This window comes from Schistocerca americana, chromosome X (genome assembly GCF_021461395.2).
Source record: "Schistocerca americana isolate TAMUIC-IGC-003095 chromosome X, iqSchAmer2.1, whole genome shotgun sequence".
Lineage (NCBI taxonomy): Eukaryota > Metazoa > Arthropoda > Insecta > Orthoptera > Acrididae > Schistocerca > Schistocerca americana.
The window spans coordinates 932,499,048-932,519,141 of record NC_060130.1 but is presented as its reverse complement, the minus strand read 5'-3'; the positions used below and the strand labels follow the sequence as shown (position 1 = coordinate 932,519,141).

At 40.7% G+C, this 20,094-nt stretch overlaps 1 protein-coding gene across 3 annotated transcripts in view; it reads left to right on the top strand.

Annotated features, from left to right (window-relative positions):
• The window catches only part of LOC124555617 (malonyl-CoA decarboxylase, mitochondrial-like), an 85,970-nt gene that overhangs the window by 47,313 nt on the left and 18,563 nt on the right, over nucleotides 1-20,094 (top strand). For all 3 annotated transcript variants that reach the window (XM_047129586.1, XM_047129585.1, XM_047129584.1), the window contains 2 exons: nucleotides 3,963-4,181; nucleotides 16,219-16,324. In XM_047129586.1, coding sequence (XP_046985542.1) covers nucleotides 3,963-4,181; nucleotides 16,219-16,324 — 325 coding nt within the window. The remainder of the gene's footprint in view (nucleotides 1-3,962; nucleotides 4,182-16,218; nucleotides 16,325-20,094) is intronic.

Sequence of the window (20,094 nt, the reverse complement as noted above, 5' to 3'; positions counted from 1 at the left end):
CTGGCTGACACTGACGGCGGCGGTGCACAAATGCTGCGCAGCTAGCGCCATTTGACGGCCAACACCACGGTTCCTGGTGTGTCCGCTGTGCCGTGCGTGTGATCATTGCTTGTACAGCCCTCTCGCAGTGTCCGGAGCTAGTATGGTGGGTCTGACACACCGGTGTCAATGTGTTCTTTTTTCCATTTCCAGGAGTGTAATTCCAAATGTGTGTGTCTTCACCAAGTCAGAGGAATAGGGGGGCTGGTTCGAAACATCCCAACCAAATGCGTCCAAGAGCACCTTGGTGGCTAAGGCTGTGTGAGATCGGGCTTTGTTGTGGAACAGGCAGACTTCTCTCATCAGCATTCCCTGCCTTTTGTTTTGAATGCTCCTTTTAAGTTTTTGTAGGGTCTCACAATATCATTGTGAACTGATGGTCTCCCTCTGAGTCAGAAATTCATCCAAAATGATGCCTTTTTGGTTCTAAAGCACTAAGGCCATAATTTTTTTGCCAGAAATTGAGGTTTTGAATTTTTTGACAGATGGGTATTGGTGTGTAGCCACAGTAACCGCTGTCTTTTTGTCTCAGACATGTAATGAGCCACCCTTGTTTCATCTCTAGTCTTAGTAGAACACAGTAAATCCACATCTTCCAAATCAAGTTGCTCAAGAAACTTGGCAGGAACTATTGATCCTATTTTTCTCATGCAGCTCTGTTAGCTGTGTTGGGACCCATCTTGAACACAGTTCTATACCACTTAAACATGCTCATTGTGTTTGTAACACCTTTGCTTTAAACTGTATTGATTCACACAAAAAATTTGGTAGGTTGTTATTTTTTTTTGAGTAAGAAATGGGGAACAGCATCTGACTCTCACTTGGCAAGGTTTCTTACCTTCGTCTTTTATGCAGTTAGACACAACAACATGAGTTTATGTACTACAGTGTTTCTGTGATGCTCAGTGAGATCAGGGAATCCCCCCCTACCACTCATTGTTGCCAGTAAAAAAAATAGAAAAAAAAAACTCATTATGGTCACAGCACACTTCCTTTCTAAACATGCCTCATACGTCAGTGTATATAAATAAAAGTGAAAATTGTTTTCTGATGTTTTTTACTTAATTCATATCCTTGAGGACCATTTTACCTAGGATCAGTGAAAGGCACATAAGCATGAATTTTCTTTTTTAAGTATGTATTCTCTCTTTTTGTTTTCATGACATGTTCTACATTCTTGAGGATTCCCTCACTATAGTTCCATGGAATGAAAAGTATTTCTATTTATCTGTCTACCTTTATCATACGCTGAAGCATAAGATTTCCCAAATACTGGCAATGAGCTTTATTTTGCAAAACTAAAATTATAGAGAGACTGAATAGCTGGCCAGTTCTTGCATTCAGTAGGTGAAATTCCAGGTACAGGTATCTAGCTGTCCAAACTGTCAATTTCTTTCTTGCGAAAGAAATCAGGACCTATCTGTTGTGAGGATGATGGGAGACATACTACTTTTCAGACTCCTCCCCTATCATCTTTGTTTCCCCATTGCCCTCTCAACTCAGGGTGTTAGTGGCTTGCCTCTCCTTTATAACCTGTCAGACTTTTACAGTCTTAACCAGCTATTGCCAGTACACTGTTCTGGTCTGCAAATCATCTAAATTTGAATTTATTCAGGGCCATTCTTTTGTGTGTTACAGTTTCGCAAAAGTTATTGTAATGAGCCATTATACACATTTAACAGGAAAAAACTGTGACAAGAATGCAGGTGTTATGAGGGATATATAATAAAAGTTATGAGCAACTGATTCTTATGAATATTATTTTTTTAGTTTTTAGATAAATCATATACATCATCTTAGTCTGCAGATTTGTTGCCACTTTCTGATATAGCTCCATTTTTTTTGCACACATTTTTCCTTCTGCAAGCCTGATAATTCCCCCCTGGTAGAAGCTCATCCTAGCTTCTCAAAGACACTGATGCAGTACTTTCATGTAGTTTTGGCCTTGCAGTTTTTCCTTCACAGTGCCAATATGATGGTAGTGGCTACAAGGTTGGGACTGTAGAGAGGGTGCAAAAGACTTTTCCAACCAAATGTTCTAATTTTCTCCACAGTGAGACCATGTATAATAGGCTGTAGGAGGACCTTCATTCTGGGACATTTACTGTGCCATGCAAGACATAGCTTCAAATGTGTATGTATGTAAATGACAGCATTTGTGGTCTGTCCAAGTTGAAGAAAATCAACCAGAATGCAACCCTGTGCATTCCAGATGACACTACCCATAACTTTCTGACCAGATCGCACTGCCCTCGTTTTATCTTTTGACAGCAATTACAAATAGTGCCATTCCATATTCTGGTTTTTTTGTTTCAGGCTCATAATGGTGGAACCAGCTTTCATTGCCTCTGATAATGCTCATCAAAAGGTTATCTCTTTGATTTCAAAATCTCTGAAAATGGCATTGAGTGATGATTCTTCTCTAAAGTTCGTGGCCTTCGGTCAGTAAACAGGCACAAACTTTTCAGTAACCAATCTTTGAATCATTTCATGGTCTGAACTATATCCTATTGCAAATCTTGATCTGATTTCGTTCACAGTGACACATAGGGTTTCTCTAATGAACTCTTCAACTCTTTCCTTTGTGTGTACCATGGAGGAACTTCGAGAAACAGCTACAGGGCCCATTGTGGATGATCATGTTTCCAGATTTGAAATGTTCCATCCATATTATAATGTTGCAGGACCCATGCACACATTTCTGTGTGCATGCAGAAGTCTGAGCTGAATGTCAGCAGCAGATTTTTCCTCTTTAACAATGAATGCAGTGACAGCACAGTAGCAGAATGAAGACATTGAGTTTTGCCATTTTGCAAATATCCCCTTCATCATGTGAGAGATGTTAAAGATGTCACAATGAATCCATGCATAGTGTAAAGTCTGTATATGATAATACAATTGTTTTTATTACATTGTTGGAATTGCAATTCCAACAAAGGGTTGCTCATGACATTTAGTATGAAGTTTGTACAATACTGACATCTGCTGGAGTGTGGTTTTAGCAACATGAAAGCACTTGAATGAGATTTTCACTCTGCAGCGGAGTGGGCGCTGATATGAAACTTCGTGGCAGATTAAAACTGTGTACCAGACCGAGACTCGAACTTGGGACCTCTGCCTTTCTTGGGCAAGTGCTCTACCACTTGCCCGCAAAAGGCAAAGGTCCCAAGTTCGAGTCTCGGTCCGGCACACAGTTTTAATCTGCCAGGAAGTTTCATGAAAGCACCTGTTATGATAACTAGGATTCTCATGTTGTTCTTAGTCATGAAATAATCACAAACAAAACATAAAATTTTGGGTTGCTGATTGACTATCAGATACGATGTAGCTCGTAATTAAAAATATTACCCTCTGTCACCAGATGAGCTGCTTTCTTCTGCACTCCAATTAAGATATAATAAATTGTACTGTCATATGTGTAAAATTAATAGCCCTTATGTCAATATCAAGACTGTACATAGATCACCAATGTGTATAGTAACTGACAAGCCACAACTATACAGTGATGTTGTCTAACATGTAGAGAGTAACCTCATGGTGATGTTAATTTGTTTACACCATAGCTTAACAAAAATTGGAAATGAGGAAGGGTGTCATGCTTTTATGTTGTCGCTTGTTTTTGCACCAGAAACAAAATCTAAACAGTAGGTATAATAAGTTAAGCATTATAAAACATACCTTCTGGTGCAACCATTTGTGATGACATGGGAGTATATAAACAGATATGTCTGATGATGAGGGTAGAAGCCTTGACATCAATCATGTTATAATAAAGGATGAGCATTTAACTGCAAGCTAAGGAATTTTTTTCACTTAATTACCCATATGGTGGAGAGTTTAAATTAAATAGCTGTGTTTACTATGTAATACATTAATTGCTTGTGTGCTTTAGAGTAATAATGGCTACAATTTTTCAAACATAGGTAGTGGGCCCTCAACTATTTTCACACCTTCTGAAATTGAGGAGCTACGATCACATTTGAAGTGTGAGAACATATGGGAAGAACTGAGAAACATTTGCAAAACAGGTGGATGGATGAACAATCACGCATTAGTTGAGATGATGGAAGCTCCACTCATGCGTAATTGTGCTCGTTATCTGTATTTGGAAAAAAGACGTGGGTATGCATTTGATAGTGTTGGTAAGTTTCTCAATGCATAAATCTTAAAGTTATTGATGCCTTCAATTTAGATTGCATGTATGGGAATTTTAGTTAGTTAAGAATCTCACACTTTTTGTCAAAATAAAGTATCTCATTTTTTACATTATGTATGCTTTTTAAAATTTGTGATAGATATGTTGTACTTTTTCTAACTTCACTAAAACAGAAAATTACTGTTTTTCCTTAAAATTTGCCAGGGTACACAAGTTTTAAAAGCTGAGCTTAATATTTCTGTGTATTAATATGAATGAGCTAAAATATTCAAATGATACAGTGCAAGTTTTTGTTTTTAATTGCTAAAATTTTGCATATTTTCGTAGGACTGTGGAACTTAACAGCCAGTTTTAATGTTTAGTAACAATGTGCTCTGAATAGTTGCATAAACATACAAGAGCAGTTATGAATAAGAACAGGTAATATGTCACAGTTAGCTAACTCTGTGTTCTCTTTTAGGATTCATTATATTTCAGTTACGTCAAAGTCTCCCATATAAATGAAGTTCATTGTTCTGTTGGGAATGAACAGATGGGCAGTCAGAGGGAAGCAATTCATGCATCAGTGTTTTGCTCACACAGGAATATTGCTGTTGTTTGAGAATTCTGTTGAAATATATTCCTGTGGAGATTTTCCATTGTAGCTGTTCAGAAATTCATGACTGCTGCCTGGGACCTCCCACTGTAGATCTTGTTGCTGCTTGCAAAATGTAAATGTACACGAGCGCATCAAACTACATTTGATCTAAGCATACAGATAGTGGTGTGGTTTGGCGACAAGTTAGGCAAATTCTCCTTTAAAATATGTTATAAACATGGTAGCACATAATGTTTGAATGACAGTACGGTGACACTATGTTGGTGTGTATTTTTGGTGGTTAAGTGCATAGATGGTAGATTTAATCGAGCGATGTACTACTGGATGTCATAAATCTCAGCAGCCATGAAACCAGTGGCAGTAGCAGCGAATTTCATATCCTCCTTTCAGCAGCCTTAAGGTGCTTTACTTCTGAGAAGTTGTTAATGCTTCCGTAACCTGCCCATTTGGCTGTTGATTCAGTATGGAGTTAGTTACTGAACAATATTTATTCAGTAACTTATCTGCTCTTTTAAATTATTCTATATAATTCTGTCAACATGATCAGTTTGACGGACCATGTGGTATGGTGTGGGAACACACAATGTTCCATGGGCATACTGACCTCAAATGGGCATGATACGCTCACATGTTGACATTATTATAACACTATACTACTTCCCCATGTGTGTCTTTCCAGGATGCATTCGTTCCAGACTTCATTTTTATGGATGACAATGCACAACTGCATCAAACAGTGCAGGTGGAGGAACTCTTGGAATGGGGGGATATTTGGAGAATGGACTGGCCCGCCCATTCTCCAAACTTAAATCCTATCGAGCAAATGTGGAATGTGTTTAGTTGTATTGCAGCATGTCCACATGCATCAACAACCACCCAACAGCTGTCAACCATGCTGGATGAGAAATGGAAAGCTCTTTCACAAGAATTCCTAACAAACTTTGTATCCAGCAAGGGAGTACCTTGAAAAGCAAGCACTGCTGTCCGTGGCGATCACACACCCTGTTGAGAACCCTGTCCTGCCTTTTGTAATGTCCAGGGGACCACCATACATTGTGGTGACTTCTTTGTAATTATTGTCTTTCCATAAGTGTCATTTCTTTTTGTCTGACTGCATATTGCTGTCAGTTACCTCCTGTACAATACTTGAGCAGTTCTTTCTATGTATGGTCAAAGTTTCATCAAGCTACTTGTCACTGACACATTAATCAAAAGCTACTGTTAAGCAGTGTTTGGCTTACAAGGCAATTGTTGTACTTTAACTATCATTATCAAGGAGAGTAAAATACTGGTGAACAATAGTGAAAAAGATGTCAGACATTGACAGTGAAGTACAAAAACTTTTACTCTTTGTTTTTACCTCACTTTCAATGTGTAACATCTTTTTCAGTGTTTTTAATCAGTATCTTACCCTCTTTGATGATGATAGCTAGTTAAATTCTGATGGTGGCCTTGTAAGCTGAAAACCAGTTAACAAAATAGATTAATATTATAGAACATCCATAATACTGTTGTTTTCATTTGTAATTATGAGTTTGCCCTACCAAGAAGCTATGGAAGAATCTGTAGCACCAGCACTATTATTTGACGCTACTGTCTAAAATAGCAATGCTGCCACAGCTGTTGCAAAACACTATGGTAGTGAGTGCGTGTGAAACAGATCAAAACATTGTTATGTCACATGCATCAGTGCCACTGGTCAGTATCCACATGGTGGTCTAAACCAGTGATCAACAATATAATAATGTTGCTACAGCAGGAAGGCAGGGCCACTGCAGCTGTGGCAGAGCAGTTACTACACCTGTGAGCAGCCTTTTTTTTGTTTTGGCATATGTGGTCGGAAGTGGTGCTTCAGCAAAACAAGTAGGCACCAAACTAGTACGAATACCTATCATTTTTAGCTGAGGTGGCCGCCGTCTGGCGGCACCATCTGTAAGGGTACATGTACACCAGTCAACGGGGCAACATCTTCTGGTAAGCAGCTGCTGTGAGAGTTGGCATCCACAGCTGCAAGCCTACTGCTGGCACTAAGTTTGCCAGTGTGGACTTAATGCCTTCTAGCCGGTGAGCCACCTGTGGGCTCACATCAGTCACAGCCATCCTTCTGCCCTGGAGGGTAGATGCTTGAGATCAGGATGGTGCAGCTGCTCGAACACCTATGTGTGGGTGGAAATACTGATGCAGTATGTCTCCACTTGCAGAGGTGGACAACACTGATGAGAGGCTATCTTTCTCTGTGAGAATCACAGTGGATTTCTACACCTACCAGCACGGCTCAGCCTTGAGCCATGCCCAAGCAGTATACGTCGTGCTGTGGCCTCTGTGTGTCAGCATTCCCATCCAGTGAGTAGCATCATAATGAGCTGCTGGCCGCCTGTCGTAACAGTGCCGCCATAATCACTGCCCTCAGCCATGCCCAGGGTGGTGTTGCCACCACAGAGCATTGTTACGAGTGTTGCAGTTTGTTCTTCAGTAAAATGTATGCCTAATAATGATGTTTCTGTGAGTGACCTCCAGTCATCATCATAACAATGATCCACCGCCTCAACCCTGCCATTGTAGAGTTTAACCACCTTGGGCCTTTACAGATGAGTTAAAATTGAAAAAATAAAGTTACATATTTAATTTTTTGTTTGTTTGCCAGTAAATATCTGCAGTCCTGGCACCCACTAAGTGTCTCCAGCAAAGTACAATAGTGTGATGCTAGAGGTACCATAGCCCAGTGATAGAGTGAAGTATCTGTCATTCAATAGTTCATTTGTGGAAACTGCAGATATGTTGTAATTGTGTAGGACCAATCCAGATGGCTAAAGAAATCATCTTTATCAGCAGTTTGCACCATTTTGTTTTGGCTCCTCCTCCTCTAGCAACATCTTATGATACTGTGGTACAGAGATTTCATTGTGTACCGGGATTGCAGGTGTGGATAATAATAATAATAATAATAATAATAATAATAATAGTATAAATATGAATAAGTAATGAAACAATTAAAGAAACTACTTTTGCTATAAAAAAACTACACATACTACCAAATCTATTATTATAACAACTTCAGTTCTTGTCTGTCACATTCCACAATATAATCCATTGTTCCCTGGTTCATAGGCATGCCTTGCTAGTTCCTTGGGCACTGTGGATGGTGTTGTGGTTGCATCTGCCGCTTCCATTATTTGAAGGTTCCCTGGTTGTAGGGGATGATCCCCTGTTCCGAGGGAACATTGTTGTTGCCGGTAAGGAGAGCAGCCACATGCCATCCCATGTCACCCTGTTTATAGATGGCGAGACACAGCCCAGAGCTGTTTATCTCTCTGTTGGTGTTACGGTGACCGAGCGTGCAGAATTGGTAGTTCTTCTGAGCCAACTGTTGACCTCATCTGCTTTCACTGCATTGCTTCACGATTTCTGTCACAACCTCTCATAGCACTGTAGACAGGGCTTGATTGATATGGTAATGAACTACCCAAGCCTTTCTTGAAATAGCATCACCAGTGTTGTCCAAGATTTGCCATTCTGTCTCACAGTGCAGTATTCCCTTGACATCGAGCCATCTGTGTTGACTGAGTTGCTGCCGATCAACGTCAGCAACATTGGCGTACAGTGGACACCCCTGGAGAGTATGTTCTGGCATACCGTCTTCACCACAGGCTCACTCAGAGGTCTGCCTTCTACCAATTTAATACCAGTAGGAGGGATAGGGCCCATTTATTTATTTATTTATTTATTTACTTATTTATTCAGTCATTCATTCATTCATTCAGTGTTTACAAAGGCATACATCACATTATGTATTATCTGAAATATTCTGATAGCTCTATACTGAGTTATAATATTATGTACTTATTTTCGTATAATGCACACAGCCCTTGTGAGGCAAACTGAGGAGCTACTTGATTGAGAAGTAGCAGCTCCGGTCTGGTAAACTGACATACGGCAGGGAGAGTGGTGTGCTGACCGCATGCCCCTCTATATCCGCATCCAGTGATGCCTGTGGGCTGAGGATGACATGGCGGCTGGTTGATACCATTGGGCCTTCCGAAGCCTGTTCGGATGGAGTTTAGTTTTAGTTTATGTTCGTGTAATACTATACAATATTTCAGATATTATTGAGTCCCTCTGTGGCGGAATCGGAGTGTCTCTCTAGGTCCTTCAGATCATCCTCATAATCATGCATGTCACACATGAGTAATTTGTCCATTGATTGGATTTCCCCACACTCATGTTTAGGACTGTCAGGTAGGAAATTCAAAGTTGTCCACAATTTGCTTGGGAGGTGGAATCCATCGATCTTCGTATTGGCGTTGTCCACCAAGTATCAGTTCTTATATCCACTTACAGCTCATAGTTGATTCCAAGCTGTCTTCGAGTCAACTTCAGATAGCAAGCCAAACTGATTTTCTAACTCAATTTCAGAGGTTTTGTCAATTGTTTCCCTTTTTCACCCTTTGCTTGCTACCTTTTCCCAGTGCCCAAAGTCCTTTTCCTGCCTTGGTTTTCGTAATACCAAATTCGCGATTTCTAATTCAGTCTTAAGGGCACAAATCTTTGCCTCTTGTTCCATGATTTTTATGTCCTTTCTACATAGTCTACATTGCCATGGAAGAGCCTCATTATCTACCCTCGTTTCCTCTCCGCTGCACTCACCCCAATGAAACCACAACATGTAGTCTATACAGAACATCCCCTCTTTCAAATTTCTATGGCAACCACCAACTTGTCACACATGGTTTGATAGTAAAACGTAACACAAAAGTAGAAAATAACTTCAACAACACAATAGTTTTGTAACCTGTACTAATACATACCTAAACACTAATGTAAACAAACCTATAAGCTTGTTTGAGAAACTTTTAATGAAACCACTCAAATTCTGGATGAGATACATGAATTAATTTAACTTTGAAGCGCTAAGTCTAGTCAAAAACAAATATCTACGCTCGTACAAAATTTACACCTAAATGTGTAAACAAACTTGCGACTGCCGGCCACATTCAGATGCAGTTGAATGTAGGTTGAAGCAGAATACTAGCTTAAAGAAAAAAGACAGGTCGGGATCAAACCAGAACAGGAAAAGAAAAATTCTGCTTATAGGTAGCAGTCATGGGAGGGGTGTGGGCCAACAGCTTCAGGAGAAATTAGGGACAGAGTACCAGGTCACAAGTTTTATGAAACCAAGTGCTAGCCTTAGCCAGGTGACAGAAAACTTAGGTCAGCTATGCAAGGACTTTGAGAAGGAAGATCAGGTAATTATAGTTGGGGGAGCAGGAAACAGCCTGGCTATGAATTCAACATACAGTATTAGGAGTGACCTGGATAAAATAGGAGCAGAAACAGCACACGAATGTGCGGTTTGTGGAGGTCTTTCAGCACCATGATCAGCCCTGGGTAAACACTGCTGTAAGGCTTGTTAACACTGAGCTGAACGAGATGCTCCAGACACCGACAAAGTCTCACATGAGTGTTGTTCCAGTTGATGCTATTGGTAGGTGGGGTTACACAACACATGGCCTGTACCTTAATAGGAAGGGGAAAGATGAGTTAGCTTCTCTATTAGCAGATACTGTAAGGGGGGCCACAGTCACACAAGGGGTGATCCCTGTGGTTATTGGGACCAGGCAGACAGGTTTTTTTTAGGTTAAAGCCAAATTCCAGACAGACAACAACCGAGGACAATAGAAGAAAAGAAAGTTCATGCACAGCAAACATGGATAAAGCTAAGGGTGGTATCAACTTACTTCACCAAAATATCAGGAGAACAAAAAATAAAGTAGATGAGCTGATAATGTGTTTAGATGATCTCAAAATTAAGAATGAGATTGATATAATCTGTCTGTCTGAACCCCATGTAGCTGTGGGGATGGAAAGTGTCAGTATAAATGGGTATAATTTAGCATCTTACACTTGTAGATCTAGTATGAATATCGGAGGAGTTGCCATTTTCATAAAACAAGGGTATAAATACGGAACTGTTAAAGTAAGCAAATTTTGTGTAGATCAGCACTTTGAGGTTTGTGCTAGATAATGTTGTGTTGATATTAGCAACAGTGTACAGGTCTCCTCTAGGAGATTGGGAGCTATTCATAAAAAGGTTTGACTCTCTATTATGCTGTCTGTCAGACAGAAAGAAGAAGTTATTAATCTGTGATGACTTCAATGTTAACTTTCTAATCAATTCTGATAGGAAAAGTGAACTAGAAGTGTTGTTAACAACATATAACTTAGAATCAGTGATCAATTTCCCTACACGTATAGCTCAGGACAGTAGAACTCTAATAGATAATGTATTTGTACAGCAAGAGGATGTAGAAAAAACAAATGCTTTCCCTGTGGCAAATGGATTATCTGACCATGATGCACAACTGATTTAACTTACAAAACCTAACGGGGTGTACACTTCAGAAACCATTATCAGATTTACTCGAATCTAAGCCGCACTTTTTTTCCAGTTTTTGTAATCCATAAAACTGCCTGCAGCTTGGAATCGAGTGCAAAGTAAGCAGAAGTTCTGAAAAATGTTGGTAGGTGCCGCCACAGCTAACTTCTGCCACCGAATATATGTAACGCAACACAGGCATGCTTTACAGGTACAAAGAAAAATACTGGCGCCAAAACTTCCGCGTCAATAGATATATTAAAAGAAAAGCTGGAAGAATGTAAACATTATGCCATGTATTCTTTCGTCTTTGCTGCTATCTCATTTAAATCGTGTCTGCCTAATAAACTACGAAACTAGAGTCAGACAACAGCAAATGCGGAAGAATATACATATCATGCCATGTTTATAATCGTATTATTCTTATGCTGAATAGTGAAATGAAGCACAACAACTGACTAGATTTTTACATCTAAGATGACTCTAATTTCTGTGCAGAATGTAATGTACTAAAGAGGCATCTGCAAAGTTTTCAAACGGAGAAAAATTTTCGCTAAACTCTCGTTCAGAACATCTTCTATCATACGCAGCCTGTTATTTGGTTCTTGTTGATCATTATCAAAGAAAGCAGCAGTGTAACAACAAATAGCAGTCTCTTGCCATTGTTTCGCTTATGAGACAATTCCTCTCTTTTTTTTTATTGTAAGCGGCAGTAGCGCGCACAAAAGCAAGCCATGCCGTGAGCGGTGACAGGTCGTAAACACTCATTATCAGAATGCGACAAACAATGCATGACACAGTAAAATAATGCATTTTCAGCTTAGAGTGACGTAAACACCTATAACAAAGAGATCGGCACAGATCAAAGCAAAATAAGCAATCGATTCAAACCAGACGAAGCACGTGAAAAAGGAAGGCTACCAGTATAGCTACGGATGGAGCACCTAGCACATAGCAATGGCTACTTGGTAAAGCTTAACTGTTAAGATTACGACTCGAACCAAACTACTGTAGCTGTATCTTCATCCATTCGACCTCAGTTGTGTTTCAAGTCACACTGGACCAACTTAGTTTCGATTTGGAGGGGCGATCTAAAACAACTCTCTCACCTTAAATTTCGAGTCTCAAACTTAAGGAGCAGCCCAGATTCGGGAAATTTTTTTCCCTTGATTTCGAGTCTCATTATTCAGGTGCGGCTTAGATTCGAGTGCGGCTTAGATTCGAGTAAATACGGTAAGTGAAAGTGTTGAGGTCACTCATCCTGGTATCTATACAGCACTTCAGAGAAAGCTTAAGAAATGTTAACTGGAGAGATGTATATAATGAGCCAAATAAAAAGATAAATGCAGCATATTTCTTGATAAATTTATATCCCTTTTTGAACATTGTTTTCCAAAGAAAATTACTAAATGTAACACCACAAACTTTTCAAAGAAACCTTGGATTACTACAGGTATTAAAGTGTCTTCGGAAAGAAAAAGAAAACTGGATGAGACAGCAAGAACTAGTAAAGATCCAGAAGTAGTTTTACACTATAAAAATTATTGTAACATACTGAGAAAAGTTGTAAGGACATCAAGAAATACATATGTTAGAGAAGAAATTAACAACTCCAGCAATGAAATCAAATCAATATGGAATGTTGTTAGAAGGGAGACAGGAAAAGTAACCACTGGGGTAGGTAGTGATACTGTTAAAGAGAATGAGAACATTTTAGCCAACAGTACACAGGTAGCCAATGTATTTAACAATCACTTCTTAAGTGTAGGAGAAAAAATTGGTGAGAATAGTTCAAAAGAAAAATCCAGGCAGTACATGGAAGAGTCAGTTTTGAAAAATTTTAGTCAGATTAAGTTTCATCTAAAAATCTCTTGTGAAATAAGTAAAATTATTAAATCTCTAACAATCTCTTGTGAAATAAGTAAAATTATTAAATCGTTGAAAAATAAATGTTCTGTTGGAGTAGATGACATCTCTAACAAGTTATTCAAACAATGTGGAGCAATTACAGCTAATGTTTTGAGTCACATATGTAATGGATCACTGACTCAGGCTATTTTTCCAGATGGGTTAAAATATGCCATAGTCAGGCCTCTCTACAAAAAGGGGGAAACCACAGATGTCAATAATTACCGGCCAGTATCCTTGCTTACAGCATTCTCATAAATCTTTGAGAAAGTAATGTACTCCAGAGTGGTTAGCCATCTCAACAATAATGGGATATGTAGTAAATCACAGTTCAGATTTCAAAAATGCTGTTCCACTGAGACAGCAATATATAATTTCACTGTCCACATAATAGAGTCTTTAAATAGTAAAATGTCACCAATAGGAATTTTCTGTGACTTGTCCAAAGCATTTGATTGTTTGAACCATGACATTATGTTACAGAAATTACAATTCTGTGGTATAAATGGAATAGCATATGAGTGGTTTAAGTCATACATACATACAGAACAGGACGCAAAAAGTTTCCTTATATGGGTCAACTGATTTAAATAAGTTTGCCACTTCATCTAACTCGGGTGAAATTACATTAGATGTTCCACAGGGTTCACTCATGGGTCCCCTTCTTGATATGTGTGAACAACCTCCCTTCCTATCTTAAACAGGAAGCCGAACTGATACTGTTTGCTGATGATACAAGCATAACTATTAATCCAGTAAGAGAAAGTCCAATTGAAAATGATACAAATAAGATCTTTGGAAAAGTCATTAATTGGTTCTCTGCACATGGTCTTGCTCTAAACTTTGAAAAAACGCAGTACATCCAATTTTCTGCTGGAAAAAGTACAGTTTCTCAACAACATGGACCAGTTTAAACTCAACAGCGACATTCATGATTGCAATACCAGAAAAAAGAAATCTGTACACTATCCTTTACTTAACCTATCTTTGGCACAGAAAGAGGTACAATATGCTGCTATAAAACTTTTTGATAAATTACCAGATGGAATAAAATGTTTGACAGTCAGCAGTAATAGTTTCAAAAACAAATTGAAATCATACCTCCTTGACAACTCCTTCTATACCATAGATGAATTATTGAATATGAGTAAATAAATCTGGAGATATAATATATGCATTTTGTGCCATTTAAGGGAATGGGATAGATAATAGAAATACACTCCTGGAAATGGAAAAAAGAACACATTGACACCGGTGTGTCAGACCCACCATACTTGCTCCGGACACTGCGAGAGGGCTGTACAAGCAATGATCACACGCACGGCACAGTGGACACACCAGGAACCGCGGTGTTGGCCGTCGAATGGCGCTAGACGCGCAGCTTTTGTGCACCACCGCCGTCAGTGTCAGCCAGTTTGCCGTGGCATACGGAGCTCCATCGCAGTCTTTAACACTGGTAGCATGCCGCGACAGCGTGGACGTGAACCGTATGTGCAGTTGACGGACTTTGAGCGAGGGCGTATAGTGGGCATGCGGGAGGCCGGGTGGACGTACCGCCGAATTGCTCAACACGTGGGGCGTGAGGTCTCCACAGTACATCGATGTTGTCGCCAGTGGTCGGCGGAAGGTGCACGTGCCCGTCGACCTGGGACCGGACCGCAGCGACGCACGGATGCACGCCAAGACCGTAGGATCCTACGCAGTGCCGTAGGGGACCGCACCACCACTTCCCAGCAAATTAGGGACACTGTTGCTCCTGGGGTATCGGCGAGGACCATTCGCAACCGTCTCCATGAAGCTGGGCTACGGTCCCGCACACCGTTAGGCCGTCTTCCGCTCACGCCCCAACATCGTGCAGCCCGCCTCCAGTGGTGTCGCGACAGGCGTGAATGGAGGGACGAATGGAGACGTGTCGTCTTCAGCGATGAGAGTCGCTTCTGCCTTGGTGCCAATGATGGTCGTATGCGTGTTTGGCGCCGTGCAGGTGAGCGCCACAATCAGGACTGCATACGACCGAGGCACACAGGGCCAACACCCGGCATCATGGTGTGGGGAGCGATCTCCTATACTGGCCGTACACCACTGGTGATCTTCGAGGGGACACTGAATAGTGCACGGTACATCCAAACCGTCATCGAACCCATCGTTCTACCATTCCTAGACCGGCAAGGGAACTTGCTGTTCCAACAGGACAATGCACGTCCACATGTATCCCGTGCCACCCAACGTGCTCTAGAAGGTGTAAGTCAACTACCCTGGCCAGCAAGATCTCCGGATCTGTCCCCCATTGAGCATGTTTGGGACTGGATGAAGCGTCGTCTCACGCGGTCTGCACGTCCAGCACGAACGCTGGTCCAACTGAGGCGCCAGGTGGAAATGGCATGGCAAGCCATTCCACAGGACTACATCCAGCATCTCTACGATCGTCTCCATGGGAGAATAGCAGCCTGCATTGCTGCGAAAGGTGGATATACACTGTACTAGTGCCGACATTGTGCATGCTCTGTTGCCTGTGTCTATGTGCCTGTGGTTCTGTCAGTGTGATCATGTGATGTATCTGACCCCAGGAATGTGTCAATAAAGTTTCCCCTTCCTGGGACAATGAATTCACGGTGTTCTTATTTCAATTTCCAGGAGTGTATGTAGGTATAGCACTATAAAGTAAAAGAAAGGGGAAAAAAAAAACTTCTTTCCTCTGCGCATTTCTTGTGCATTTGACACGTTACACATCATAACGGTTTTTCTATGCTATTGATCAATGGAACACGTAACTAACTAACTAACTAACTAACTAACCAACCAACCAAACCCTGCAGGTCTTTGCTGATTTTCCATAAAAGTGACCAGGATTTAAGTCTGTTTCTAGGGCTACATCTTGGTGTATAGGGAGTTCTGCGTAGTCTAGGATTTTTCTCTCTGATGTTGTTTCTAACTGGGATCAGTTAATTTTGGGGGCTCTTTGCTTCCTAGGATGGGGAGCCTGACGTTTATTGTTTAATTTTGTTGTGAATGGAAAATTCAGGCTTGCTGTGTATTTATAATATGATTGACAAAAAGTGATTGTGGTAAGCTCTAATGTAGTATAACATTGTACACGCAGTCCTTGCAGCAGTCTTGGTGTTAATGGACTTTTTGTTGTTCCAGCAAATTTCCATCTCCGAAATGGGGCTGTAATGTGGCGTCTTAATTGGAGAGCTGACTTAACTGCTCGTGGTTTAAATAATTCCTATGGAATGATGGTTAATTACAGGTATTGTGTTCTTTTAGAGCTCTTGTTGTGTGTTTAATATGACAGTATCACAAGAATAGTGTTAGTGCACTCATTACATATCAGTAGTGGGAGGTTGGCTTATTACCTTTCACATGGAAGTATTTTTGATATATTGTAAACCGACATAGATTGACAACTTATGTTCTATGTCTTGGATGATTATCGATGCCAGAGTGCGTGAATTTCTGTGAAATTTATTAACTAACATAAGCAAAAATGCCAGTCTCATAACAAAATGCAGAGTACCATAAAAATCAATGGAATATGTGGAAACACTACAGTTCACACTGTGTCCAGAGCTGGATAGGTAGATGGGGATGAATATAAAACTTATAGTAACATGAACTTGTAGATTAAAACTGAAGAAACTGCAAAAAGTTGGGAATTTAAGGAGATGGGACCTGGATAAACTGAAAGAATCAGAGGTTGTACAGAGTTTCAGGGAGAGCATAAAGGAACAATTTACAGGAGTGGGGGAGAGAAATACAGTAGAAGAAGAATGGGTAGCTTTGAGGAATGAAATAGTAAAGGCAGCAGAGGATCAAGTAGGTAAAAAGATGAGGGCTAGTAGAAATCCTTGGGTAACACAAGAGATACTGAATTTAAATGATGAAAGGAGAAAATACAAAAATGCAGTAAGTGAAGCAGGCAAAAAGGAATACAAATGTCTCAAAAATGAGATCGACAGGAAGTGCAAAATGGCTAAGCAGGGATGGCTAGAGGACAAATGTAAGGATGTAGAGGCTTATCTCACTAGGGGTAAGATAGATACTGCCTACAGGAAAATTAGAGAGACCTTTGGAGAAAAGAGAACCTCTTGCATGAATATCAAGAGCTCAGATGGAAACCCAGTTCTGAGCAAAGAAGGGAAAGCAGAAAGGTGGAAGGAGTGTATAGAGTGTCTATATAGGGGCGATGTTCTTGAGGACAGTATTATGGAAATGGAAGAGGATGTAGATGAAGATGAGATGGGAGATATGATACTGCGTGAAGAGTTTGACAGAGCACTGAAAGTTCTAAGTCGAAACAAGGCCCCGGGAGTAGACAACATTCCATTTGAACTACTGACAGCCTTGGGAGAGCCAGTCCTGACAAAACTCTACCATCTGGTGATCAAGATGTATGAGACAGGCGAAATTCCCTCAGACTTCAAGAAGAATATAATAATTCCAATCCCAAAGAAAGCAGGTGTTGACAGATGTGAAAATTACCGAACTATCAGTGTGATAAGTCACAGCTGCAAAATACTAATGCGAAATCTTTACAGACAAATGGAAAAACTGGTAGAAGCTGACCTCGGGGGAGATCAGTTTGGATTCCGTAGAAATGTTGGAACACGTGAGGCAATACTGACCCTACGACTTATCTTAGGAAAAATATTAAGGAAAGGCAAACCTATGTTTCTAGCATTTGTAGACTTAGAGAAAGATTTTGAAAATGTTGACTGGAATACTCTCTTTCAAATTCTGAAGGTGGCAGGGGTAAAATACAGGGAGCGAAAGGCTATTTACAATTTGTATAGAAACCAAATGGCAGTTATAAGAGTTGAGGGGCATGAAAGGGAAGCAGCGGTTGGGAAGGGAGTGAGACAGGGGTGTAGCCTCTCCCCGATGCTATTCAATCTGTATATTGATCAAGCAGTAAAGGAAACAAAAGAAAAGTTCGGGGTAGGTATTAAAATCCATGGAGAAGAAAAAAAAACTTTGAGGTTCGCTGATGACATTGTAATTCTGTCGGAGACAGCAAAGGACTTGGAAGAGCAGTTGAACAGAATGGATAGTGTCTTGAAAGGATAATATAAGATGAACATCAACAAAAGCAAAATGAGGATAATGGAATGTAGTCGAATTAAGTCGGGTGATGCTGAGGGAATTAGATTATGAAATGAGACACGTAAAGTAGTAAAGGATTTTAGCTATTTGGGAAGCAAAATGACTGATGATAGTCGAAGTAGAGAGGATATAAAATGTAGACTGGCAATGGTGAGGAAAGTCTTTCTGAAGATGAGAAATTTGTTAACATCGAGTATTGATTTAAGTGTCAGGAAGTCGTTTCTGAAAGTATTTGTATGGAGTGTAGCCATGTATGGAAGTGAAACATGGACGATAAATAGTTTGGACAAGAAGAGAATAGAAGCTTTTGAAATGTGGTGCTACAGAAGAATGCTGAAGATTAGATGGGTAGATCACATAACTAATGAGGAGGTTTTGAATAGAATTGGGGAGAAGAGGAGTTTGTGGCACAACATGACTAGAAGAAGGGATAGGTTGGTAGGACATGTTCTGAAGCAGCGTGGAGGGTAAAAATTGTAGAGGGAGACCAAGAGATGAATACACTAAGCAGATTCAGAAGGATGTAGGCTGCTGTAGGTACTGGGAGATGAAGAAGCTTGCACAGGGTAGAGTAGCATGGAGAGCTACATCAAACCAGTCTCAGGACTGAAGACCACAACAACAACAACAACAACAACATGAGCTTAATCTACACCGTAGTACAATGACAGCAAATGTCTTATCACCTCACATGCACATAATCTAACTCCAGCTCCAAGCACAGTTTGTGCTGATAAGAGAATGTCAGCTGTGTAATGCTTCGTGAACAGTTGTGGTGTATAGGTCCATTTTATTTTCCGTTCCACTCATGATACAGGATTATTATGATGGGCTTTCAGTAAGTAAAAGCAACAATTTCTTTTTCTGAAAGTAGTTTGATTTTTTTCAGGATTCCAATAAACCATATTATTCACAACTGTTTTGACTACAAAACCCAATTTTTCAACATAATCTCTGTTCAGTGCAACAGCCTTATTCATGCATGGTACCACTATACTGGTCAACATCAGAGCCAAAGTCTTTCTGCATCAATACCCTCCTACTGAGCGAGGTGGCGCAGTGGTTAGCGCACTGGACTCGCGTTCGGGAGGACGACGGTTCAATCCCGCGTCCGGCTATCCTCATTTAGGTTTTCTGTGATTTCCCTAAATCGCTCCAGGCAAATGCCGGGATGGTTCCTTAGAAAGGGCATGGCCGACTTCCTTCCCCATCCTTCCCTGATCCGATGAGACCGATGACCTCGCTGTTTGGTCTCTTCCCCCAAACAACCCAACCCAACCCCCAATAACCTCCTCATCATCCACATACTGCTTTCCACGGAGTTCATTTTTTATTGGGCCAAACAAATGGAAGTCGGAAGGTACGAGACCGTGGCCATAGGATGGATGACGAAGAACAGTCCAGTGAGGTTTTGTGAGCTCCTCTTGGGTGCACAGACTTGTGTGAGGCCCTGCATTGTCACGGAGAAGGAGAAGTTCGTTTGCATTTTTGTGGCGATGAATATGCTGAAGTTGTTTCTTCAATTTCCTTATGGTAGCACGGTACACTTCAGAGTTGATCTCTGCACCGTGAGGGAGGACATCAAATGGAATAACTCTTTCAGAGTCACAGACCATCGGCATGACTATGCCAGCTGAGGGTATGGCTTTGACCTTTTTCTTCTGAGGAGAGGTGGTGTGGTGCCACTCCATGGACTGCAATTTTGTTTACGGTTCGAAGCAATGAACCCGTGTTTCATCACCGTTGATGATTTTTGACAAAAAATTGTCACAATCAGCCTCATAATGTGCAAGCAATCCCACACAGATGGTCCTTTGTTGCTCTTATGGTCTTCTGTTAGGCAGTGAGAAACACAGTGGGCACACATGTTGAGTATCCCAACTGGCGGATGATAGTGTCAGCACTACCAACAGAGAT